General features: G+C 38.1%; 1 protein-coding gene across 1 annotated transcript in view; it reads left to right on the top strand.

The window, feature by feature from the left end:
* lrp1bb (low density lipoprotein receptor-related protein 1Bb) overlaps positions 1-27647 on the top strand; it is a 245433-nt gene that overhangs the window by 104883 nt on the left and 112903 nt on the right. Inside the window, exons 30-39 of the mRNA XM_041807111.1 lie at positions 5171-5320; positions 12974-13114; positions 13239-13364; positions 13544-13675; positions 17412-17546; positions 20619-20748; positions 23008-23134; positions 23296-23447; positions 23994-24118; positions 24324-24695. Coding sequence (XP_041663045.1) covers positions 5171-5320; positions 12974-13114; positions 13239-13364; positions 13544-13675; positions 17412-17546; positions 20619-20748; positions 23008-23134; positions 23296-23447; positions 23994-24118; positions 24324-24695 — 1590 coding nt within the window. The remainder of the gene's footprint in view (positions 1-5170; positions 5321-12973; positions 13115-13238; positions 13365-13543; positions 13676-17411; positions 17547-20618; positions 20749-23007; positions 23135-23295; positions 23448-23993; positions 24119-24323; positions 24696-27647) is intronic.

The raw sequence follows: 27647 nt of genomic DNA, 5'->3' as shown, positions 1-27647 counted from the left end.
AAAAAATATTTGTTTAATGTTGAAAAAAAGTTTCCTTGATTTAAAATTTGGCACAGCTGCTGAGAGCCACTTGGAAGGGGCAAAAGAGCCACATGCGGCTGTTGTTGTTATTTAAGTGAGAACATGTGAAATCAAAAATTTTAAAGAGCAGTTCTGAAGCACAGTCAATCAGCCGCAGGAAGTTAGGTGGAGGGGCTCTGATGGGATGGGAAACTGTGTCCTTCTTATGAAATATTCATTAGATTTTCTGATTAAAATAGAGGAAGGGTTTGAAAAATATTTTGCTGGCATTATTATTTTTGATTATTCAGCCTTAAATAAGACTAAATGGGGTATCCTGTTAAAAGATAATATTTAAAACAAGGATCTCAGTACATTTATGTAACCTATAAGTAATGAGATAGTATTTGGCTTGACGTATTATTTAGCTATGATAAAGAAAATACCAAATTTGGATGGTTCTTTACAACTTGGCATTGAAAAATGTTTAGAGATGAGCTTAAGAATGGTAATGGCAGACACAGCTGATCAATAAACAGTTCAAAGAAAACCTGTGAAGAGCAGCATTGCTTCTTTGGACTACATCCTGTCTTAGAACATGGATTGTCGACAGCTGGATGAAGTTTAAACTAGTATTTATTTCAAAAGAAACCCCTACATCCTGTACCGTTATTTTAAGAAGGCCACATTGCCAAGCTGGTTCTGAGAGATGTTGATGAGTGAGGCGGTCATGGAGGAAGATGCCATATGCTCACTTGGCTACGGCTGAAGTATTGGATCCTACATGCAAACACAGCAGTAAGAAAATTAATCAAAGAGGCATAATGTTTCACCAGCACACACAGGGCAAAAGCAAACTGGGAAAGGAACGCTGATTAGAGTTGTGTCATACCAGACATGCCACTTTTAACTTAGCCTGGTATAGACCATACATTAGAAGTAAATATTTTTAATTAGTATCTTTCCTTATAGAAGTGATCTTGGGGGAGTTTTCATACAGATCAGTTTTAGAACATATACCTGATAAAAAAGGCTAATATGCCTCTTTTTACCAAATTCAAGGTGAAGTATGTGGAAAATATCTGTTTAAAGCTATGGTGTGATAGCCATGAGCTTAATATAGGGATAGTTTGATATATGTGAATATATGGGAAGTGGGGTTTTTCTTGAAATACTCTCAGCTATGTGGAACAAACAACTCCGTCTTCATTGCTGCTTCTGCACAGACATTCCCAATGATCTGTCCTTAAAAGATCCACACTGACCAGCATCTCCTGTGGTTATTATACTTACTATTGACTAGGGGTGTAAATCCCCTGTTTGACCATGATACAGTATGATGTAATTATTTTGGAAAATGATATGGTGTTTTCCATCACACTTTCAGTACAATTTGATGTAGAAGCTTAAGATCAACATCAGACGATTTATGCACACGTTTCATACGGTCAGAAAAAAAAAATTCTGCAGTTGTATTACTGAAAGGTTTCTGTATTTAGAAAAGAAACAGTCTCTTTTTAAAAAAGGAAAGAGACATGCATTTTGCTACGTTAACATTTTCTATGTTGGAAATGTTTGATTACTTAAAACTAAGGACCCTTTAATATCTTAAAATTAGGAAGGACATTTGTTTTAAAACATGCAGATTTTATAACAGCAAACATTTTTATTCCCTTGTGCCCTCTGATCAATCTAAAGCACCAATATGGACCTTTTTTACAATCCTTTTATAATCATAATCAAATGTTTCTACCTCTGTTTTGCTATTTTAGATTTTTTCTTGACCTTATTTACACACATGTGAACTTAAACAGATATTTCTACCCAATATCAGTCCTTCATACTTACCATAGAGGGCTATAAATGTGGCACATAGTTCATTTGTAATTTTGTAATACATAAGTTCTAAGGTTAACTCTGTTGCATGTGATGTTACAGTGATGGATTTACATATTTTTTTATTACGGTCTTGATTTTGATCCATGGAGGGGTAAGACTATTTCAACATATCTTCTTGTGATGAGCAGCCGCATAACGGGGGAGGGAGGTTATAAGAGGGCAGCTGTCCTGTTTGAACCACGTCATTTGGACATGATACGCCAGGCTTCAATCTGTGTATGAAAGTGGACATTTCCCTCTCCATTTATCTGTAGAGTCTGTATCAGACACCACCTGCACTACTTCAACTAAAACAAGAGGAGAGTGTTTTCTATCTGTGAATGATCTTAAATGGAGGTTGTACATGGATGAAAGTGCAGATGTAGTCAGAAAAATAATGTGAGGGGCCTGCCTCAGTGTGGTTTCTGTCTAAAAGATATCCACACATCAGAGAGAGAAGTGAATATCTTCTTTACCTCAGCAGCTAACTTTTAGCACTTGCTGCTGCCAGTGGCGTGTTGAGGATGCTGCTCTGGCAGGAAATTGTGGGGGGTTTTCAAAATAAAAGCGTAGCCAGTGTAGACCAGTGTTTTGACTTTCTATTGATCTGATTGGATACTTAATCCACCAATCAATGGAGCGATAAACACTGATGGATTTTTACACCCCTACTATTGACAAGAACCTCAACTCCATATGAAAACCACTGAACTATCACTTTGACCCATAGCTCCACTGTTCCATACAGTTTCACCAACTGCACAATAAAAAAGTGAAATAAATGTATAAGCATGCTTGAAGACCTCTCTACACTAGTTATTTTAAATATCTTGAAGGAAAAACAGTTTTCCAACATCTTTTTGCAAAGTTGGCCTTACTCTGCTAAGGGCCTGATAAGATGGAGTTAAACTGTACATTTAGTCTATTGACAACAAAGGTGCTGATTGCCAAACACAGTCATGGACGAAAGTATTGGCACCCCTGGAATTTTTCCAGAAAATACACCATTTCTCCCAGAAACTATTGCAATTACAAATGTTTTTGGTATACACATGTTTATTTCATTTATGTGCATTGGAACAACACAAAAAGCAGAAGAATAAAGACAAAATTGACGTAATTTTACACAAAACTCAGAAATGGGCTGGAAAAAAAATTTTGGCATCCTTTTAAAACTGTGGGTAAATCATTTCATTTCAAGTATGTGATGCTCATTTAAATTCACCTGTGGCAGTAACAGGTGCTGGCACTCTAGAAATCACACCTGAAGCCAGTTAGAATGTCTAAAAGTTGACTCAGCCTTTGTGTTGTGTGCCTGTGTGTGTCACACCAAGTATGGAGGAGGGAAAGAAGAGCCCAGAATTGTCTGAGGACTTAAGAAGCAAATCTGTGGAAAAATATGAACACTCTCAAGGTTACAAGACCATCTCCAGAGATCTTTGAAAGTCCTTTGTCTGCTGTGTGTAATATAATCAGGAAGTTTATAACCCATGGAACTGTGGCTAATCTCCCTGGACATGGACAGAAGAGAAAAACTGACAAAAGAATGCAATGCAGGATAGTTGGAATGGTGGATAAACATCCTCAGTCAACTTCCACACAAATTCAGGCTGTCCTGCGGACTCAGGGTGCAAAAGTGTCAGCTGGGACCATATGTGGTCATCTGAATGAGATGAAGCACTATGGCAGGAGACCGAGGAGAACCCCACTGTGTGCAACCAAATATTAAGTTGAGGGTGCCAACAATTTTTTGTTTTGTGTAAAAATTGTGTCAATTTTGGCCTTTTTTCTGTTTTTTTTTTTTTGTTGTTTCAATGCACATAAATGAAATAAACGTGTACCAAAAACATTTGTAATTGCAACAATTTCTGGGAGAAATGGTGTAAAAATTCCAGGGGTGCCAATATTTTCGTCCATGACTGTATATCCCAATTTTGATGAAAAATCTCCCAAAGTAACTTCTTGTAACAGCAGAAAGTCATTTCTGGTTTTGTTGAAATGTGTTATGAAACCAAAATTGGCCTGACCTGATTGCAGGCGTGTGGGGAATGAAAAGAAACATTGAGCACTCTCTGTGGATATCTCCTGCTGAGGTTTTAAGACAGGAAGGGAGATGATCGATGCAAGACTTGCCTGTTCCTGTATCCTGAAATTTTCACAACTTTTGTGTATGTTTTACTGTATTAAGGAGGAAAATATTTAGAGCATTTTAGCCCACAGAGTTGTTAAATGTTTTTGGCAGGTCATTTCACTTTGCTGGTATAATAGTAGATTTTAAAAAGGGATTTTTATCCTACTATCCAGTTCTGTGTGCGGTTGTTTCCTTCTGCTGCACCTGGGGTTTATAAGTAGGATTGATCAGTCCCTGCAGCCTGATCCATGTCTTTCTACCAGTTTATGTGACCACTAGCTTTACATCCTATGTTGCTTTATGAGTTTATACCCAATCCCAGTGTGATGCATGCCTGAGTAAGCAATATAGCAAAATAATCAGCTGGTTTTCATCTTTAGTCGCTGTTGAAACACAGCTCAAGGTTAAACCTCTTCTTTGTCAAGCAAACAGCTCCATTGTCCTCTCTGTATTTCTTCATTTTCCACAGCATGTCAGCAATACAGATAGCCGAGAGCACCATATTTCACTGGCTTCATTTATGATTATGGGGTAGACCTGGGGACAAGCGTAAATTAATGATGCATTGTGACTGTGAATCTGTCAGACATAAATCCAACACATGGTTGGGTACTGCTGGGAGACAGTGAGTTTTACAGAGACGGACTGCATCAGAGAGCTTTCAGTGCTCTCAGATGCTCTATGAAAAACAGGCATTTTAGCTAGAAATTGATATTAAAAGTAGTCAGTCTCACACTCATTAATTTTTCATGCTAACAGTAGCTCTTATCGAATATGTGCCAGGAAACAAATAAACACTTCAACCGCACTAAACCAAATGCATAAAAGCTACGTAAAACTAGTGGAAACTTAGGATCTTTTCACCTACTCACAACTGCATATTAAATTTAGCCAACATTCAAAACTAAATTGGAATTTACCACAGATACTATAATAAAAGGAAGCCTGCTATTTTTAGCAATACCCTTCTGTTGTTCGTATTACTTTCTCAAATGCAAAAATATAATAAAACAATGCATCAAATCTATTTTATAACTTTTACCTTTATGTTTTTTCTTTTTTTTTTTTTATCTGTTTACAACGTCAGTAATGGTTTTGTGCTGTAAAAAATGTCACTCCTGCTAACCCGGTGTCCTCTCTCTCCACTCGTCTTCCTCTTAGGTCTCTCAATAGACTTCACTGCCAACAAGCTGTACTGGATAAGCTCAGCCAACAGCACTATCAACAGGTGCAATCTGGACGGCAGTGGGCTGGAAGTGCTGGAGACTCTAAAGAGGGAGTTAGTCAAAGGCACAGCTCTGGCCGTGATGGGTGAGTAGAGGTTGTCACAAGTGCATCAGATTGCCATTGGGGATTAGTCAGAGTGTGGAGGGATTACGCGTTTAACCAGTAAAGTGGCTGTTGATTGGAGGTATTTATTCAGCCCTCGCAACAGTTGTGCTTCACTTTGTGTGAAGTGGCAGGGGCATTAGATAATTAGATCACAGTGAAGCAGTGATTGATGATTTGTTTTTCTCCTCAACGTGTCAGTCGTTCTTTAGAAATATGTTCTATATCATGTTATGTGAAGAAATCATACAGGGAGGTTACGTTGTAATAGCCTTAGGCTCACAACCACTGACTCTAACTTCTTCTTACTTCCCACCCACATTTTACACGCTTTTATTGTTCCAGCCCCTTGGGGAGGAATCCAGGTTTGTGTTTGGAAACAAGAGATAGCTGATGTTAAAAATATATGTTTCAGAATGGATCCAATATAGGTGTGAAAGCATCTGTGTTCCCTCTGTTGGATGTCATTTAGGGTCAATACAGTATCTGTCCATAATTTCTCTATCTATCCATCCATTCATTGTTTTATCATAAAATTTGACAGGTTAAAGCAAAAATGTACTTTTCAGCCTTTCAGAACAAATGCAATGGTGGATGCTCTTAATAGCCTGAAGACCAAGTGCAAGTGTGCACTCATACCTGGATCATTTGAAGAAGCTGTTCCAAAAAGAAGAGGCGTTCCCTTCTTGGCCCCATTCTCTTGGTCATACATGAATACACCAGACTCTTTCAGAACAAAACAAGTGAGCTGAGATTGCTGAGAACTAGAGTTAGTTTGAAGAGTCACAGAGAGGCTGTATATTATGATTCTACTTGCTGAGCCATGTTCTGAGTTTACTCTAGAGCTAAAATAATAGGCTAGTTTCCGACAGCAGAGTCAGTCCAGAAAGTTTACACCATTGTCAGATGGATACTTGGGACTGGCCAGTACCCAATGCTCTGGTATCAGGATCGGTATCAGGAAGGTATTGAAACATTTGTAGTGTTTATACTGAGGCTCAATATATAAACTGAAACATAAATATTTTTGAACTCTTTTAAAAGCTGCTTTAAAACTAAAAAAATGTTGTTTAATTGGACAAGAACAATATATAGTTCTTTTTCACAAGTCAAAAACTTCATATGTTGTATGGTCCCTTTTTTTATTGAGTTCCAAATAGTTTCTATCCGTTCCCACAGACTTGCTTTAGATGACACTTTTGTGCGACCAATCTTTGAATCCTATAAAACCCAAAGTTGTTCAGTAGGATTCAAAGCTATGAAATAATCATGGAATGGTATGGTTACATAATTATACATTATTTTTTCATAGCTTGGTGAACGTGCAGGTCACAACTTGTCCACAGGAGCATTTTGGAGTTGTTGGATTGTGTATTTCATGAGTTTGACGAGGGAGAGCCGGAATTACGATAAGACTCCATTGTGTTGGCAGAGCAGCTCCCATCTCAGACCCGCCGATCTAAAATGTAACAAACCTGTTACCAAGACTATAGGTATTATGGCAATGGGCGAATTTGCCAAAATATTGCAGTATCCCTTTTAGGGGAAAAAATCCAAACTTATCCGACAAACACTTTAAAGTGTAAAGAATGAGGGTAAATTAAAAAAAGACCTCAACTCACATAGGTCTGTTGGTTCAGCCAGTTGATATAGTCTAACACACAGACAAAAGATGGAATGTAAATACTGGCAAAAATTCTGATATCTGCCTATACTGGTATTTGCCATATTTTAGCTAATATCTGCCGATATCAGACCGATGATATCGTGCATCCCTAATAATTTGACATCTTAATCAAGAAATAATGATGCGCTTTACTATTTTTCTGTTTGTTTGTTTTTTGTTTTTTTGTTTTTTTTTTTGTAAAACTGTAAATGTAAAAAAAATCATGGATGACAATAATAATTATATTTTAGCATTGAAAATATCGTTCACTTAATGAGCTTCTGCATACTAATGTATTTACCATCACAGAAACATTAAAAATGATTTTGTTAATTAACAATGCTGTTAATTTAGGGTAGCTGTGGCATAAACCCTACATTGAGTGGTGGTCTAATACATTTGTTAAGTGCAGAGATTTTAGATTAGCAATGTTTATTTCGAATATTCTGTAGATTTATCTTGATACAGCTCCAGAGTATGGTTATGTTGTGAGAAATTAGCTAATGCAGAACTCTGATAATCTTGCAAAGTTGATAGACTGGCCGGATTCCATGTCCGTCATCAGGCAGATCCATAATGCAAAGCTCCAGTCTGAAGTGTTTGTGCCTAGTTTGGAAGTAGATTCTCACTTAAAGAGAATTAGGCGGTAAATATGGGTGTGATATGAGTTTGAGTCGGCCAGCTGGCTCCAGTAACGGTGAACAGTGATAGCGCCTGCCCGTCCAGCCCACATTATATAGTTTACACATCAAGGCTGCACATGCCCACTAACGTCTTATGTTTTTTTTGCCCTGATGGATGTGAAATATATCCCATGCGGTGAATGAAACAGTCTCTCTGGCATGTCAGGTTAGAGCTCAGACACACATTTGCTGATCTGTAAAAATAGAACATACAACAACATCCCATGTAAAAGTGAAGTGTCAGTATGCCTGTGGTGTATTTACAGCCCAAGGATCAGGGCCTCAGTTTAAGCCTGCATGCAAACCAACAAGAATCTTTATTTTTTTTTCTTGTCTCCACCTTTATATATGACTTTTTTTAAATATTCCTTTTTAAATAGGACCTAAATGTAGTCTGCAGTAAAAGGCATATTTTTTGTCAGAAATTTGAAATAAAAAACACAAAGCAATGCAAATGTAAAAATAAACAATAAAACAATAAACTGTAATATACAGAAAATTCAAAGGTTTAAATACACTTTTAAGTTTTTCAATAACATTATGATGAAAAAATAAAACTGCAATAATCATGTAAATTGCAGTACACACAATAAAAACATTTCTTCAGCCCCATGAACAAACAGGCATTTGAGTCGGACTTGAATACCTCAAACAGGTAGAGATGGAAATTTTATTCATCAGAAGGTTTTCTATTGACACAACAGATCTGAATTTGAATTTAAAATGGTCTTACTTTCATACTGCTACAATCTTGACAATTTGGGAGGCTTCCCAGTGAGCTATGCGAATACATTTTCCCTGCCAAGACTGGTAATGAGAAGGGAGCAAACATACTTAACAGAGCGTGGTTAGTTATGTGTGTTTGTGAGTACGTGTCTGGAACAAAGTGAAACTTTTATTTTTTATGTCTAAAAACTAAAACCAGAGAGTTTGCAGGGTGATGCTTTGTGTTGTTGAAGCACATTATTAGTCAGTGTAGGCCAAAGGTTGCTGTGTGGTGGGTATTTTATCAGCATGTGCAGAATGTATTAATTACAGTTTTGCAGAATAACACAGTGGTGGCAGGACTAAAACCCCACTGTTTTGTTGGCTGTTGCCATTCTGCAACACAAGCTATTTCTTTTTTGGTAACTGTTTGAGGCATTTCTTAAGACTGACTATGGAGGGCTTTCTACTACATGGATGATAGAGACTTCATTATTGCCTCTCACAAATAGGAGATAGAACTCAAGGTGACATAGACAAATGGCTCAGTTCGTGCACAGTAGCAGGTACAGCAAAACACTGAAATCATGTTAGCAAACCTCCATCAATCATAATTAGTGACATTTTCTTATGTTACAGGGATTGTTTTGAATGGTAGAATGAACAGCCCTGTACCATATTATTATTACACTCTGTTAAATAGAGCAATTTCACAGTCTTTCTAGACTTTTCTTGTGTCAATATAGCAAACTGTTGTATGTACATTTAAATTGTATTTAATTAAATCAGATGAACAATTTTGAAACTCCAGCTTTGTAAATTATCAAGATACATAATCTTAATCTTCTTTAAAATACAGGGTAAACAAATATTAGAGGAGGAGGCCCCTAATATACTCTCTGCTGTTGAAATTCTTCCTTTTGCACTTAAGCTGCAGCATTATACACAGACACTGATGGAGCAAGAGTGAATTTACAGAGTGAACCTTTTATGTTTACCATTCACACAGAGCCAAACTAACAGCCGGGATCTTTTCCCCCAAAACAGATGTGTGTTAAATGTGTGTTACAGCAGACTCAGGTGGGGTGGTAGAGGTTTGAACTATAAAACACGCAGAAGAGCTTTGTCTTAAACAGCCACATTGGATTCAACTAGCAAACGTCCTTATTTGGATGCAGCCTTAGATTCAACAGAATAGATCAGTATGAGTTTAGATTTAAAGAACGAAAGAACTTTTAATAATACCAATAAAACTTGTTTGCCATTAATGTTGACCAATATTGTTTTTTTTAGGGCTGATACTGACACAGATTATTAGTAGTTCATTAACTCGATAACTGATATTTGGAATTGATTTATATTTATGATGACAAAGTGCTCTTAACGTGACAAAAGAAAAATAGCATGATTTAAAAATAAAGTAGCAGAACTCATAATTAATTCATTTCATTAATTATCAGTAAAATAAAATGCTGACACCAATAATCAAATGAAAGCCAAATATTGGCCTCGATAATCATCAAAGCAACGGGCATAGTCTAAGTTCATCTTCACCATATGTCAATATTTTAAATTTATTATGAAAATATATATATATATATATATATATATATATATATATATATATATTTACAAATCATTACTAACCTCCTATTCTACCACCTCCAAAGTCCCACAGACCATCACGCTGCTTCCACCTCTCTGATTGATGGTTTTAAACACTCTTCTTGTATCTTTTTGTTTGTTCTGCGTCTCACAAATGTTCTTCTGTTTGATCCAAAGACCTCAAACTTGGACTCATCAGTGCACAACACCTTCTTCTGGTCTTCCAGTGTCCAGCCGTTTTGCTCCCTTATTAGTAAAATGGTTTTTAGCTGTGCAGCATGATTAACTTGGATTAGCAGCCATTCTAGGACACTGATGCGGAGGAGTGACAGTTGCTGATAACTGTTTGTGAACTGCATGAGAATGTTTTTCTTTGGAAAACAAAGAAATTTGCCACTGATCCCAAACTTTTGAGCGGTAGTGTATATAAAAAAAAATGTGCTTACCTATGATTATCTTTTACCAAAAAAATATGTTTTTCAATAGAAGTGTGGAAAAATTGCACAGTGGTGTCGACACATATCTGTCCACTTCAGCTTTGTAGATTTGATGAAAACACATACAAAAAAACTCTCTCTGTTTTATTTTGTATTGTTTTATTCATTCAAGTTTAACACCATGTGAGGTTAACAAACACACACATGCAAACCCAATGTATGTGCAGTCTTTTCCATTTAATATAAATCTACTTTGCAGTCTGAAAACATTATAGTAGATGTTGATGTCTTTCAGAAACATGTTCATCCTGATTGTTCATTACTGTTATTATTAACTCTGACTGCAATGCAATCCTTCTCAGATTAGTGTGATATGCAGTTAATAATGATTAATTCATTACAAAGCCTGTATGTGTTGATCCTGGGCTGCTCTTGTTTTTGAAGATGAAATGTAGTGCATGTGCTCCAGTGTTTTCTTGCTCGTCTATATAAGCACAAGGTAAGAAGATATAATGCATGTTAGGAATCACTATGAATTGAAATTAGAATTTACTGATGAATTGATTTGCAGTCATCTTTGTTAAGGACATTATTTATGAGACTTTATGAAGAGAGTAAAGGTAGCCTTGGGCTCTTAACTCATAAGTATTAAGTAAGCACATAAAATAAATATCCAATCTCTTCCTTTTATAAATACCGTTATGATTTTTTTCTTGATAGCGGCTGAATATAAAATGACATTCCTTTGAAACAGTTGGATGATACATGTTGTTAGTCATTGACTGGCAAAGCTAATAATGAATGCTATCTATCAAAGTGACGGTTCATGTTACAGCATGCAGTAGTGTGTCAGAGTAGGAAACATGTTATGTTTCTTGCTACCTTTTCAATGGGTGTGAATACCTTAGTGATTGCACAGGCTGGTGTTGAAAATACATAATGAAGGCACTGTTAGTGACACATGGTCGATCCACACGAGTCCTTGGGCTCTGTAATTATTAGAATGGTTTAAGAGAAAGGTGAGGACTTCTATTTAGAAGACATTGGTGATCCATCAAGCGCTTGCCTGAAATCTAACCAGCAGTAGAGGTGGAAATTGAATATGATGTGCCACAAGCAAGCAATCACAGCTAGCCAGCGGTCCCTGCAGAAATAAATTAACACAGGGTACAAAGCTAATCTAGGCTAGCGTGCCCTCCAGGGTCAAATGTTTTGTAAACTGCATGTAAGCTGTCATTCTCACTCATGGAAATTGTCTGATTTGTAGAAACAAGTCTTTGTTCCCCTATGGGACAACATTGAGCCTGAAGCTGTTAATGCATGGTGAAACTGTTTCTGCGTTCAGAGGTCTGATTTAAGAAAAAATCTCTCCTTATAGGGATTGTTGGTTTGAAACATGATTGATTTGTTTTGGTTGTTGCTGTATTCCACAATATGCTGGTTAAATTCCTGAAATTATTGTAAAATATTGTTTTCATGTTTCTTATGTAATGTAAAGAGGTAGTATCACTTTATTTTCACCTGGACCTTGGCAGATAACATCAACTCTAACTGGGTGTTTTTTGCAAATATATGAATTTTTCTCTTAAAATGTGCCTCCTCCTCAGTGATTTTGAGGTTTTGACACTTTTTAAAAATTGACAGTAATCTCCAGCCCATGTAGAGAGAATGTTTTGAAGTGAGAGGAACCACCTGACTCTTCTGCACTTTGCACTTCAGTGGGATTTTAAAATTGAGAGTTCCTGTGATGTTTGTCGAGTCTGTGGCAAAGGGCCGGGACTGTGCGTCTCTGATTTCTGCTGAGGACAGACATTAGGGATGGGGGTAAAGTGTGGTGGTGATGGTAGTGGTGAGTGCTCGGGTCAGAAGCATTTTATAGAGTACATGTGCCTCTGTACAAAAACACACTCGACACTGGTGCTTAGAGCAACAGTAATAATGATGTCAAGGTACACCGTCACACAGGCCATTTACTCTGCCAGGGAGAATGTGAAACATCAAGGCTCAACATTGGCAGTGCAGTGCTAAAAATAATTCTGCCTCATTTATTATGGTCATATTAAACCATTTCCCAAACATAAGGAGGCTCTGAATCAGGATCTCTCAATTAAGGGAGGACATGGAAGAGCCTTTGCTGCTGCAAAAAACCTCTCCCAGCTATCAAAGTAGATATGGTTTAAGGCTGCAAAAGCCATGCATCTTTATTAGCAGGCAGGCAGAGCAGGGAACATGGGATCCCACTCTTTAATCTCAAATCATCATAGAGAATGCTTGAATTATTAAGGGCCTGTATGCCATGAGAGTGCCAGCTTTAGTGGAAACGACTAAAGGCTGAATTAAACCATTTTCATGTGGTATTGTGCTCTGATTGTGCTGCAGTGTTTTAAAGGGTTATTTGATCACAACTTGAATTTCACAAATTTCTAAATTAACAACAAAACATAGCAAGACTACTTCAATCAAAGGTTTACTTCATCCATCCACTCTAACGTTGTTGAATGTGTAACAGCTTTTAAGCAACGGAAATTCTTTGTTACAGGTGGAAAACTGTGGTGGGCAGATGAAGAATCAGCACAGCTGGGAACGGTTACCAAAAGAGACGGGCGGAATCTTATGATCCTGAGGAACAAAACAAGTGGGGTGGTTCATATGAAGGTGTATGACAGAGAAGGTCAGAAAGGTAAGTGCATTCATGCATATTAAAATACAGCCACACAGCTAAAGACACAGAAACACACTCACTACCCCAATAAAAAGTACAGCGTCTTACTGTTCACCCTCTCCTGGATATACTTAATATTCAGGCAGAAACCCGTGCCAGATGAACAATGGAGGATGCTCACAGCTTTGCTTCCCCACTTCTGAGAACACCCGTAGCTGTTCCTGCACGGTGGGCTACAACTTGCGCAGCGACCGCATGTCTTGCGAAGGTATGCTTTCCAAAAAATGCCACCATGTTCCATCAGTATTTTTTTCTGTTTTTATGACAGCAACCAGACAATCTCAACATTTTTCTTTTCTTAAAACCAAATATGAATGAAGTGCATTCATTATCAAACATGCTTGTGTACCTATATGTAGTACATAAAGGTTGTTGTCCATTCTTCAGGTGTTGATTCATTTCTGATGTATTCCATCCACGAGGGGATCCGGGGAATTGCTCTTGACCCAAATGACAACAGTGAAGCACTAATGCCCATCACTGGGACTCTCTTTGCTGTGGGCGTTGACTTTCATGCAGGTATTTATCCACACAGAATGACTTTCAGTTGTTCTGCTGGGTTAAGCTGTTAGCTTTTATACCTGGAAAAAGAAGCAGATTTGTGAGGTGACACTAACAGTGGAAAAGATTGTTCTTCACACAGAAATGTTTCTCTGACATGTGAAGCTTATCAGTCTAATAGGGTCCAATAGGTGTCCTTCTTATGCTGCACAGGCTAGGATTGGCGTTATATTTATTCTATAATACTGTTATATCCTTACTGAGTTTTACGGAGGTGTACGGTATTACCGTCAGGTCTTCAAAAGTCCCATTATACGGGCACAGCAGAGCATGCTCCTCCAACAGCATTTTATTTAATCCTTGATCAAACTGCTTTGGGTCTAAAAATAATGACATTTGTAAGGCACAGTTTACAGGAGTGCTAGAAGTGATTAATAGGTGAAGTATTTTTCTTCCACACTGAGTAAAAAGTTACAACAGGACAGAGGGGCAAACAAAGTTCTCTATTCCTCTCTCATCCCTCCCCTCTCTCTGATTTAATATGAGAAATAATAACCTACTATTATCATGTAGGATCTGGTAGTGTGAAATAATATTCAGTCTACTTTTAAGCAGATAAAGATAGGCCTTTATTGTTATTTATTTACTCATTGTGCTTTATTAGGGAGCCCCGCGCAGCATCATTGTGAGCTTATAAAAACATGACAGACCACCTCAGTGCCTAAATAACCGTAAAACACCAATAACCTTTATCTACATTTAACATAAAAAGGGATAAAGATAAGTTTGAACATTTTTATAAACCTTCGATGGTTTTAATATTATCTAGTATTGCTGCTTCAGACGGCAGTGCATAGGAATATTAATGAACCATCATTTCTCATCACTGATCTACACCCAGAAAGAAGAATTAAAGTGTTTTTAGAGATCCTGTTAGAGCCATTGGTGCATGTTAAACTGTTCGACTTCAGAGAAGATCATACCATGGTGCCAGCTGTGCTGTTCTATGGTGTGCAGGGATATGTGCACCGGTATACATGCGCACATTCTTCTTCTGCCAAATTGGCCCGACATCATCATCACTTTCAAAGCATTGGCCTTGAAAGTTTTCATAAAGAAAAGTTATGCAATTCTGACAAAACTGCTGCTGTGGCTACATCTGAGCTAACCCCTCAACTAGTACATTGTACATACACTGTGTGTACATACATTGTACATAACTACTCACACAACAACTAACCCTTTCCCCGTAATGATCACATACTCGTGCTAAAGCAGGTTGCCAGAAGTGCGAAATCATCTTTACCATCATGAACTTTTAGTGTTGTTTTTATCCTTGCATGGTCCAGTTCTAGTAAAACTGATGCCATGCTAAAAAGCTGCATCCAAGATAATCACTGACAGACCCATGTGCAGGGCCGACCCTGGTGGCCAGCAAAAAATAAAAAAGAGTGGGTAACTGGCGTCTCTGGCATGGCAATGCAGAAGCAAAAAGTCTGATTTGAAGCTCCCATGTTTTTTACATTTAACAACGCAGCACAGCTCCAATTATGAGCGAGTTCCTCTGTGGTTGTGAAGGGAAAAAGGAAAACTGATGAAGCATTCACTAAGCCTCCCCATGTTTTACTCCGTTATGAATAAGATTGAATTGAACTGGAAAGGCTTTATAAAAGTGAATTCCCCAGCATTTTAAAAATTATACTGTATAGTGTTTACAAGGAAAAGTTTATGTTATGAATAGCAGTTCTTCACACTTCAAATTGCTAGGGGGGGCTAAATTTGACTCTATTAAGCTGTATTTTAACATGCCAGTACAAAATATGTTTCTTTTCACAGCAGCCTACTTGCTTTAACCCCTTTCTCTTCTACAGGCAAACTGCATGAGAATATGCACCACCTTTCCTATATTTTCCATTTTCCTACATTACAATCCTCTTTTAAACACTTACAAACAGTTTGGAGAGTGGTGGCTTGGTCGTGTAATACTGGGCTCTCTGAATAATATTCTGTTGCCTCTGGGATTGGACAAAGAATAATACATTTACATAACAGGGAAACCTCAGCTTGAATAATGCTAAAATATTACATCATGTGTTTTTGAAACATTTGCTTTTCGGGCAATTCCAAAGATGTTGCATCAAATGACTGTACTGTACTGGCACTGAAGAACATGATCCCTATAGCCTGTGCTGTTGTTTATTACATCCTGCCTCCTTTCACCCAACATATGTGATAAAAATGACTTGTGGGTTTGTTGCATTTCATACATTTAATAAGGTGCCACTGAAGCATGATAACAACAGCTAGGTAAAGGAAATTGCATACGCACAGATGAAAATGGGAGCATTCTGAATTCATACATAGGGGTTGATATATTATGAGTTTGCAGAAATTTTTCATGGAAAAGCAGAGCGCTTCAGTAGATAAAAATGCATGTTTTTGGACTGTAATTCTTGTGTTTTCTATAGCTGTCCTCTGCTGGCTTTCAGAAATGAGACTGGGAAATGTAAATCTCTACAAAAGGATGAAATTCATTATTATTCCTTACCATTTCCTCTTGCCCACTGTGGCGAAGGCAAGGATCAATAAAGCTGCCTTGGTTTGTGAAACTGAATATTTAATGGCTTCTTTTTAACAGGTGTAATTGTATGTTTCTGTGCAAGTTTAAAAAAGATATATCTTTTCACTTTTTTGTTGATTGTTTACCAAACAATCCGGCAAACTGCAATTCCAGTGATGCTATCACTGTAGTGGGACAGCTTTCAAGATGTTTAAGCAGATAATTTTATTTATTATAGTATAAATATGTGTTATTAAACCAGAGGAGTTATTTGAAGATCTGGTTTTGTAATTGTCTGAACCACAATGGATTCATGTCAACTTTGATATTATTGGTCCTGTCCTTTACTGAACATGTTTGATCACCCTTCACTCAAGTTATTGCCATTAGTCAATCTATTACCTTATAACCATCAAGAGACCCTGAAATATCCTTCCCTTTAGAGTGACTACAGAATTTGATTGAAATCTTGTTGTGAGACCAAATCTCCAAGCCAACATCAGACATGGCCAGAGTGTGGGACAAGGTTGTCGACTGTCCTCCCCTTTATTACTTTGTGCAGGTGAACATGCAAATGCATTACTAAGCTCATCCCAGAGCAGCAACTGATACCTCGTGCACATCATTTACATGTCGTTACAGAAGCCAGGCTGCCAGAGCAGAACAGATGAAAGCCCTGCAGCTGTTTTCTGTCTTATGTGAGCTGCTTCTTAACAGGGTGTGAAGGAAGCAGGAACAAGAAAGTGCAAATAAACATAACGCTGCCTAACCTCCTTACAACCTGCACAGAGCAAAGCTGACAGGCACGCACAAAGATGCACTTGAAAACTGCACCATAAATAAATTATGTTCTATTTTATATACCTTTGTAATATGTCTATAAAATCAGAAAGAGTCCATAACTGTTTTACCCGCACCATGTTTTGCATGAGGCAATATACAGCCCTGTAAAATTTGGCCGACAGTTGCCTTTCCTGTTCACATGCGGAATGTCAACAAAGAGCTGTGAATGGACTGTGTGGGTATTTCCACCATCAGACTTTATAGTCCCACACAACATTTGGTGAAATGGGCCGTGCTGCAGTAAAATGTGGTTTCATGGGCTGCTTTTTTTTTTAGGGTGTAAATACTCTCATGGCAGCTGCATCCGTCATCACTTTTCTCTTGTCATTAACAGTTTCACATGTTTTGCAGGAAATGACACTGTGTACTGGACAGACATGGGGCTGAACAGAATATCCAGGGCCAAACGGGACCAGACCTGGAGGGAGGATATTATTACCACCGGCATAAGCAGAGTAGAAGGAATTGCTGTTGACTGGATTGCTGGTTGGTATCATGAGTGAAGACGTTTTATTTTCTACCAGTGTAATTTTATTCACTATATGACTTAAAATGTCTGATGAAAACCTTTTTTATCAGAAAGACTGGACTAAGACTAGCTAAAAATAAAAAAGGTTTGTTTTATCAAGATGATAAAACGATACTAAAATGTTAGAGCTGGGTTGTTGGACATTCTATTTCCATGATATTTGTCAACTTTAATATAATCTGTAATAACACAAGTGAAGAATAGGTGAGAGTATATTTAAGGTATGCCAGCATTTTCTCCAGTATTTTTTTAAGGTAATTCAAGTTTAAAGTGCATAAAGGTGTATTTTACATTTATAGTCATTTTGTAGTATGTTTAATGAAATTAGTTAAAATAAAATGATTGTTCTGAATAAAAGTAAAGACTTAGGGCTAGATCTACTAAGATCCTAATTTGCGTGTACTAATTTGCATATGCAATCTAGAATTTTGCGTTTGGGGTTGAACCGTGGTTTGCGGGTGATTTACTAAGAGTGATTACATAAATGACAAGAGGTGCAAATGTGTTGGAGACACGCCTATTTAAATGAGGGTTCTGCGTGTTTCATGGTTTGCAGCATGGCGAGTTTGGAAAGCCGAACGTGCAAAATGAAATTGGACCCTACAGAATTAGAGGAGTTTATGGATGAAGCCAATAAACACTTTCCTCATTGATTCAAAAACTGTTCACTTGAGGGTGAAAAATGCATTGTCTACATCTTCTTTCATCATTTCGATGTCTCCTTCTTGCCACAATAACCACAGCCATGTGTGCGCATTTACGCATATAAACCATTTGCACCTCCCTTTGAGACGTGTTAAATATAGATGCAGTTTCTATGAGTAAAATTGCTTTCAGGTTTGATATATCGCTTTGCATACGCACAATTGCTTGTTAACGCCCCATATTGCATATGCATTGTGGCACATGTAATAACTGGATGCAGACGTGCTCTTTTGCAGCTTTGAAAGACGCAACCCTTAGTGCGCACTGTTAGTAAATCAGTTTGTACATTCTTTTGCGTGGGCAATGAGTTTGCACACATTTTAATACAGGCACACCTTTAGTAGATCCGACCTTTAAATGTAAGGGCTTTTTCTTTACTAAAACAGGACTTTGTTTACTAAAATTAGACTTAACTTTCAAAAGTGAAAAGGAATCAGATTTTAAAGACGAGCAAAGATTCATCTTTCTCTGTGGGGTAAAATACATTCTATTAATATGATGATTGCACCTGTTATATATTATGTACTGTCCCACCTCCCTTTAAATATTCCAGAATCTTACTTTAAAGAAACACAGCCAAATATTAGATTTCCTCTCAAAACATAGATTAGGAATAAAGAAATTGCAGTCCTATGTGCAGAAAGGGGGTTTTCCCTTCCGAATTTGAAATGGTATTACTGGGCTATTAATGCAAGATGTATTAAAACATGGTTAAAAGACACTGAAACAAGAGACAAACCCGGCTGGCTACAGATAGAGACTGAAGCTTGCACTGGTCTTTCTCCATGGTTGGGCCTATTTTTTCCTAAGTAATTACAACAAATAGAACATCTTATTGTTGCTTACACCAGAATAATATGGAATAAGTTACATAGAGCTGGTTGCTGGGACTTTTTCAGATCTTCCCAAATGCCTTTTTGGAATAACAATAGAATTTTCATTGGAGATAAACCTGTTAAAAGCAGGTATTTTATATGTCAGATTTATTTGATACCACTTTACACCAGGAGATGGCTGACATGAGTATCTTCACTCCCAGCAGCACTTTGGGTGATTTTCTATTCAAAGTTTTGGAGTTTATAGCGTTTTAAAGACGCACGTCCGGTCGAGGAGACAAGTCGGAGCGTAACAGAGAGAAGACAGCGAATTGTAGCGAGCATACTCACAATGCTGGGAAGAATAGAGGAATATTCATGACTTCCAGTCTGGTGAGACCATGGGTGCATCTGTTGGCACCCGTAGAGAAGCCAGTGCTTTGCCTCACCATGTATCCACCCCACCCGGGAGGGAGTAATCAGCAAATGCCGTGGTGGGGGGCACATGGGGACGGATCTAAGAATTTTTAAAGGATTCTTCACTACTGGGAGATAGGGCTAATGGCGGAGGTCTGCGCTCTTCGAGTGCTTGTCTAGTTCATATACTGTGGTCATATTCCTCACTAACAGATTGGTGGAACAATATCAAACAGGTTATTTACAAAGTCCTGAAAAAGAAATTCTCCAAGTTGGTCATTCTGGGCTCAACCATGGTACAACCACAGTCTTTAAAGACTGTGATCTGGCCCATTTTGAGAAACGATGGATTATTCTGGCCCTCACAACAGCTAAGCAGATATTACTGTGACACTGGAGGAGAAAACACCCGCCTCCCTATGACAAATGGGCTACGACTATGGCTCAGCTGGCAGCCAATGGGAGAGTGATATATTCTCTGTTGGACAAACTTGATTAGTACATGTTCACATGGAGTCCCTACATTTCCTGGCTGTCCACGTCTGCTGCATAGAGGTCATTATGAAAATATTTGAACTATTCTCTTGATGGACAGTATTTACAATAGACGAGTGTGCGTAAGTGTGTTTTAGTTGTTTTTATTTATTTAATTTTTTGTTTTGGGATATTGCTGTTTCTTTTACATACCCCTTTATTTCTGGACACATTTTTGAAATTACACTTCAAATGTAAACTGGGGTTTTTCTTGTTTACTGTTTGAAAATCAAGTAAAAAAAATGTTGAACTTAAAAAAAGGGAAAAGGACTGAAATGGGACTAAAACTAAAAGGCATTTTAGTCCAAAGACTAGGACTACAATTAAAATAGCCGCCAATATTAACAGTTTTCATGAAAATTCTGACAAATAAGAATGTCTTGTTACAGTGTTAAGTAACTTCCATATAAAATCCTCAAATGGCAAATGTGAGTGCAAGATTGGTTGTAAGTTATGTATCCTCTTGATTTAATATTTTCATGTGTCTTGCACCTGAAAGGAATAATAAAGCTCTGTTGTATTTACACACCTTGTTATTGCTTTTTTTTTTCTTCACAGGAAACCTGTATTGGACAGACCATGGCTTCAATCTAATAGAAATCTCTCGTCTCAATGGTGCATACCGCTCGGTGGTCATATCTGATGGTCTTGATCAGCCCAGGGCCATCGCTGTCCATCCACAGAAAGGGTAGATCATTGATTTTTCTCTACCTCATGTTTGTGTTTTCAAGACTGTAAAGCACTGTGGCGTCTGAAGAATTTATTTCGGTCTTATGTTGTTTATATTTACCTTTATGAAGTCCCATGAGTAGTAGCAAGTAAATGTACTTCATATTTAATGTATATATACTTTATGTATCATGTAAATATGCATACAACCCTTTAAAGAAATACTGAAAAAGCATAACATCAGATGAACTCTACTGGCTTTGTCTAACCTAGAGAAAAACCTTGAATGAAGTGAGACCAGTTCGTAAGAATTCAATTTTTTTTTAATCGATATTGTTACATTATTTATTAGCTTAATTAACCCTGCCTAGAACGGCCTCTGTCCAGTCCTTTGTCAGCAACTGTAACTATGCACAGGAGGCTTATTAAGCTCGCAGTGAAGGCTAGTATGCCAAAGTCGTTTACTTGTGCGTCAATCTGACAGCCGAAATCCTCAAGGTTAACAGGAATGGTGTTGAATCTTTTGCTTTCCCAAAAACCCAAGAGAAGACCCCATGGTCACCAGAATGATTTTTTTAGCTAGCAATGGGCTAACCTATAACATGTGCTACCAAGCTGACACAATATTAGATTAAAATTATAAATTTTTCTACCTTGCTACATTCAAATTCTATGTTTGTCCTGGCTGATTCTTGCAATGGGGCAAGTGAGCTTTTTTCTCTATTTAAATGTTCCCTTAAATTACAGTCAGAGTTTATACAAGCCCTTGTTATTGCTGGCCAGATTAGCCAGCAGTCCTCAAAAAGTCTGGCCATTCTGAACAACTTAAAGACATATGCTCCTGAAAGCAATGCACTAATGACGTGCATTTAACATCATTTAAGTACACAAAAAATACTTTCTTCCAGCATCATGTCTGCGCTAGATAGGAGCTGAGGCCACATATTTCTGTCCGAAACCTGACCCGATAGTAGATAGTAGCAACCAAGCCTGAAAGTTAAACATGAATTTTTGTTAACCTGTTATAGCCTGCTTGTTTGAACAGACAAAACATGACCAGACCTTGAAAATGACTTAGAAAGTTTGGATAAATCTTTATGCAAGTCAAACAAACATAACGAACAGGGTGAACAGCTGTTCCTTACACACGCCAGTCAGGAACACCATATAAGATGCATTTAATACATGAACAACACTGCTTAGTGGACAGTAGCCTGTTAGCTTATTAGCATCTTAGCTAATACGGTAACACAACAGGCTACAAAAGCCAGATATCATCCTTTACAGAAAACACTAGCTTATCGTTACAACTATTTGCTAACTAGCAGTCTTTTGATAGAACCCTGCATTTTAAATGAAATTTGAGTCGTACAGTTGATGGCTGATTATTATTTATCCTGACGAGCTGAAGAATTTCAACATTTTAAACATCATAGTTTATTTGGAGTAGTCTAAAACAGAGTAAAATGTCCACTGTAGTTAACTGCTGTCCTCTTGGCGATGGTTCTCCAGCCGCTGTAGTTACATTCACTGCTTTTAGCTGAGATGGTGGCCTCACCATTATTACTTTGTAACGTTAACACTTTTTCCAGAATGTTGATAGCATTTCTTCCTGAATACTGCTTACCGATAAACTAAAAATGACGAGTGCAAAAGCTCGACAGGCATAGCGCTGTTGCCAAGGGGGTCAGGGCATAGCTAAAGTTCAGTTGTGTAATTGGTAAGGGTGTGAAAAGATCACATTTTTTAACCACAATTAATCTTAAGATTTCTATAGATTAATCACACCCATTTTGTTGTCCTCTAAGATTGCCACTTTTTTGCATTTAAATCTGTTCCTGTGTTATTTGTATTTTTCTACTGCCTTTAACTAAGGGTAACTGACTTCCAGTTTCTAAACTGACCTGCTTTGATAGTTAGTTTAAAGATTTTAACATGATTTTAACCACAGATAAAGGTACTTTTTATGTAAAGGAAATGACAAATGTGAACAGTACAAAGGTAAATGTTTGATAACACTTGTCCACTGAACTGAACTGTATGATGGTTGAAAGCTTATAGAAAGCATCTGATTAATCAAAATTGAAAAATAGATATGTGTACCAATTGTGGATCAGAGTTAATCGCGGTTGATGTGATTGGTCTTGGCAGCCCTAGTGGTAATGCAACTGATTTTTTTGTCCTCATTATTTTCCTTTTTTTATATGAGTGTAATTTAATTTATGTTGTGCACATTGGGTAGACATAAGTGTTAGCATTATACCTCTGTGTTGGCCAGGTATCTCTTTTGGACTGAATGGGGACAGAACCCCTGTATTGGCCGATCCCGTCTTGATGGTTCAGACCAGGTTACCTTGGTCAACTCAGGCATCATGTGGCCCAATGGAATATCTATAGACTATGAGGTGAGGCTGCACACATGAGCACAAACACCACTGCTAACCTCTTCCTCTCCCCACTCTATTTCCGTATACACTGTACTTCCTATCTCATCTCTTTTGTGGCTGAAATATGACTTTGCCTAAGAGGTTTGGTTAGTGATATGCATTTTCAAATTACTTTGCAGGAAAATACATTATACTGGTGCGACTCCCGCACAGATAAGATCGAGAGGATCAACCTTGAGACAGGTGAGAGCCGGGAGATTGTACTGTCAGTGGCCAACGTAGACCTGTTCTCAGTGGCTGTGTTTGGGCCTTACATCTACTGGTCTGACAGGTAATTTATTATTTTCACACACATGCTCTGGTCTGCAAAGCCTGTAATCATAACCTCATAACAACCCTTGCCTTCAGAGGTCTCATTGGAAAATATTAAGCACAGCAGTTCCTCACAGTGAGGGTCATTGCCTATTTATTTTGAATTCCCAAGGCAGAATCCAGTGTCATAACCAAGGGAAATCCTTCTTCATCACACTGTAAATTCAGGCACACTTTTGATTTAATCTTAAGCTAGTAGATTTATACCTTTTATATACCTGTCAGTTTTGTGTGCTGTAACATGAGTTGCACAGCCTGAAGCCCAATCACCTACTCTTTATCCCTATATAAAGGAGAGAGACTCAGTTAAGCTATTTTAACTTAACATCCTGAAATGTATGTGAAGACTAGAGGACTTTGGTCCCGGGTGAATTTCTGTCTATAAAAAATATTAGACCTGTTACCTGTCTAACTTATTGATTATCCTCCCTCACTGAAAAGTCAGGATTCTGTCTTCTATTTAACTTACATCACATTTTCCTCTCTCTCTTCTGGTGTACTTCAGGGCTCACTCCAATGGTTCAATCCGACGTGGCTTCAAAAGTGACACTAGTGACGTTGTGACACTGAGGAGTGGTCTCGGAGTCAATTTGAAGGATGTGACAGTCTTCAACAGAGGCAGAGAAAAAGGTAAAGCCTTTAGCTGGTTCGTGAAACACTTAGTCTTTGCCTGTGGTGAGTTTGGAAGTTTTTATCCTCTGAGAGATTATTTTTTGAATACTTTGTGGTGTTGCTTATCACCCAGTGTTAGCATTTTTACAAACATTTCACACATGATTGTATGTGAGTAGAGCCTGAGGCTAACCAATCTTTTAACATGTTTTGGGTTTTTAAGGTACCAACCCTTGCTCTAGGAGCAATGGAGGCTGCCAGCAGCTGTGCTTTCACCTGGGCAGCGGTCGCCGGACCTGCTCCTGCGCCCATGGACGCTTGGCAGATGACGGCTTTGGCTGTGAGCGTTATGAAGGGTATCTACTCTACTCTGAGAGGACCATACTTAAAAGCATCCACCTTTCAGATGAAAATGACCTCAACTCACCCGTCCAGCCTTTTGAAAATCCTGCTTTTTTTAAGAATATCATAGCTTTGGCCTTTGACTACAGCCAGAAAGCAGCTGGGACAAACCGCATCTTTTTCAGCGATGTCCATTTTGGAAACATTCAGATGATCAATGATGACTGGACAGGAAGATCTATTATTGCAGAAAGTAAGTGTATATTCTATTCCCTGTGTGCATTTTTTATGTTATCCTATGAAAAATGCCTGCCAGGGTCCTCATACACACTCCTGTGCATGCCCCACATTTGCTACAGTATTACTGGTCATGGTTGCAAGGTTTGTTTGCATAGGTGTTGTGTCCTTGTTGCAGTCGAGCATGTTATATCTGAATAGCTGGTTGGTTTCAGCTCTGGTTATAGTCAGTCTTCCACTGTGCATCCCATGTTAAAGGGAATGCCTCAGTTTTAATCAGTACAGCTGTCTAAACAGCCACAGAACGGCTCATGCCTCACTTGTCCTTTACACATGTTACTACTACCCAAAGCACATTTTAAGCTCCAGAGGCTGTTTACATTTCACTCATGTGTGACCGCATTGATAGTGTGAATTCTGCCAACATGATACTATAGTTTACACTGGCACTATGGCAGATGCAGCCTGGATTCTGACCAATGAGTGCGGCTGATGGTGTATGGGGGAACCTTGTTAAGAACAAAACATCTAAAAGGGTTGGTTTCATTACCTGGACATACGGCAAATTTGTCCCTCATTCCTTCCCTAGTTTTAGCCACGGTGAGTCCTTTCTAAGACCATTTACTTCTATACCGGTAGAGTATTATGCCTTTGTTTGAGAGCCTTTTGCTCACTGACTTTCACAGATTGAATGAGGAGACCAGCCCCTCTTTATTCCTTCACTAAGTCTCAGTCAGTCCTGTCTTGATAAGGGTGACTTGTGTCAGATGAACAGCAAAAGCCTCTGTTCTGCTTGGCTGGCATCCTCCACCATTCTGTGAAGTTCCTACTGGGAGAGGAGCTCAGCACCTTCTCGCCCCCTCCTCACACAAGCAGAAGACTAGCAGAGTGTTACTGATCCATCTCTCACACCCCTGCTGTGGGAGCTTTCTGCTTATTTATCTATCTTCTCGAAATGAACAAGCGTTATTTATAACCATCTGTCTGGATATGGAAGTGTCCTTCACACTTTGGCACTTGTGAAAGAAAAAAAATCAACGCGGTGTGAATAATTAACGTGAGCGCGGTTCAGATTTTCTGAAGCTATAAAACATGCCCATGGTTTTTGTTTGTATGCCACACTGTATACCAGTGGTTTGCAAACTTTTTCTGCCCAAGACACACCATATTCATACCGATACAAAATAGACTCTTTCAATAATGTTACTGTCAAGGCTGCCCATAAGGGGGGATAATGGGGAGAGCTTTCAGGGGCCCAGCCAACTGGGGGATCAAGGAGGTCAGCAGAACCATGGCCCATTGTTAAGTTAAACTGTGATGACCAGTATGTTTAACCCAAATAAAAAAACACTCAAATCAAAGCCACAAAAAAAACAGTTTTATATATTTACGTTTTGGTAAGATAAAGCCCTCTTAAAAATGCTGTCACGTTAAAACAGAATTACATTTACTGGTAATGTTAACAGTGTTGATGGAGACACTCAACTAAATGATTAGGAAAGAAATGTCCACTTTAATAGCTAGGTCATAATGTGCGGAAACATCAGGATGCTGAAAAAATAAAGTGGAAGATACTGAGACAACTTCAGTTGAGAAGAACTGAATAATTGTGAAAAGAGACAACAAATATGTTCATGTGGAAAACCTGGCAAAAATGTGGCCAAACATGGGCAAAAAGTGGCAAAAATAATTTTTTTGAAATGTGGCAAATTTGGGCAAAAAAGGCCAAACAATAGCAAAAGTGGGCAAAAAGGTGGCAAAATTTGTTTAAGAGTGGTGAAAGGGGGTTAAAAATAATAAGGAAACTGGCAAAAAAAAAAAAAAACAATAGCTAAAGTGAGCAAAAATGTGGCAAAAATGGGTAAAAAGTGGCAAAAACTGGTTAAAACTGATGAATAATTGGCAAAAAATGACAAAAAAAAAATAGTTACAGCGGGCAAAAAATGGCAAAAGTGTGGCACAAATGGGTTAAAAGTGGCAAAATAATTTTTTGAAATGTGGCGAAAAGGCCAAACAATAGCAGAAGTGGGCAAAAATGGGCAATAAGGTGTCAAAAATTGGTTAAAAGTGGTGAAAGGGGTTAAAAGTAATTCAAAAATTGGCAAAAGAAAACTCGCAAACAATAGCTCAAGTTGGCAAAACATGGCAAAAATGTGGCACAAATGGGTTAAAAGTGGCAAAAAGGGGTTTAAACTGATGAAAAATGGGCAAAAATTGACAAAACATTAATAAAAGTGGGCAAAAAGGTTTGAAAAGGTGGCAAAAATGGGTTTAGATTTGCAAAAACATGTTGGAAGTGTCAATACCGTGGGAAAAAATAGGTTACAAGTGGCAAAAAGTACAAAATCCAAAGGCACACCTAGGATGCTCTTCGTTACAAAGTTTTTCCCATCTTCGCCTTCTCTGTCCTCGACTGAGTCAGAAATCGTTCTCATCCGCCTCGATGAAGGATCTTCCAGTTCCTTAAATGCACCTGGAGGAGGTGAGGATTGGGGAAAGAGGATGCTCCTGGAGGAGCTCAGACAGAGGAAATACCAGTCTATCCTCCGCGGAAGTCTTTTTACCAAAGGCGATATGTGATTGGTCTGGAGGCATGGCATCAGCACCTCTGCGCTGTTCATGACTGTTTATTCTATTCTTACAGCGCTTTTTTGCTAGAAAAAAAAAAGAAAAAACCTTAAACAAAGATCAATTAAATAAGAAATATGTTTATGCACTGAAGAACTTTATATAGGATGAATGATCTTACAGAATTACAGCCTCACCAAGGCAGAAATTTGTTTATTGTTCCTATTTAACCGGAAAAAATCGACATAAACTCACAGAGCTCTGTGGTGGATTATTGGTCAGATTACAGATTATGGGAAAGAGAGCCACAGTTATCACCTAATAACATGGATCTGTAGGCTACATAGATGAGGATATTAACAATGATGCAATGGTTGAGTTTATAAGCCAAATTTTTTGA

Source organism: Cheilinus undulatus, linkage group 15, assembly GCF_018320785.1.
Source record: "Cheilinus undulatus linkage group 15, ASM1832078v1, whole genome shotgun sequence".
Classification (NCBI taxonomy): Eukaryota; Metazoa; Chordata; class Actinopteri; order Labriformes; family Labridae; genus Cheilinus; species Cheilinus undulatus.
The sequence above is the reverse complement of the archived record's forward strand: the minus strand, read 5'-3'. Positions and strand labels throughout refer to the sequence as shown.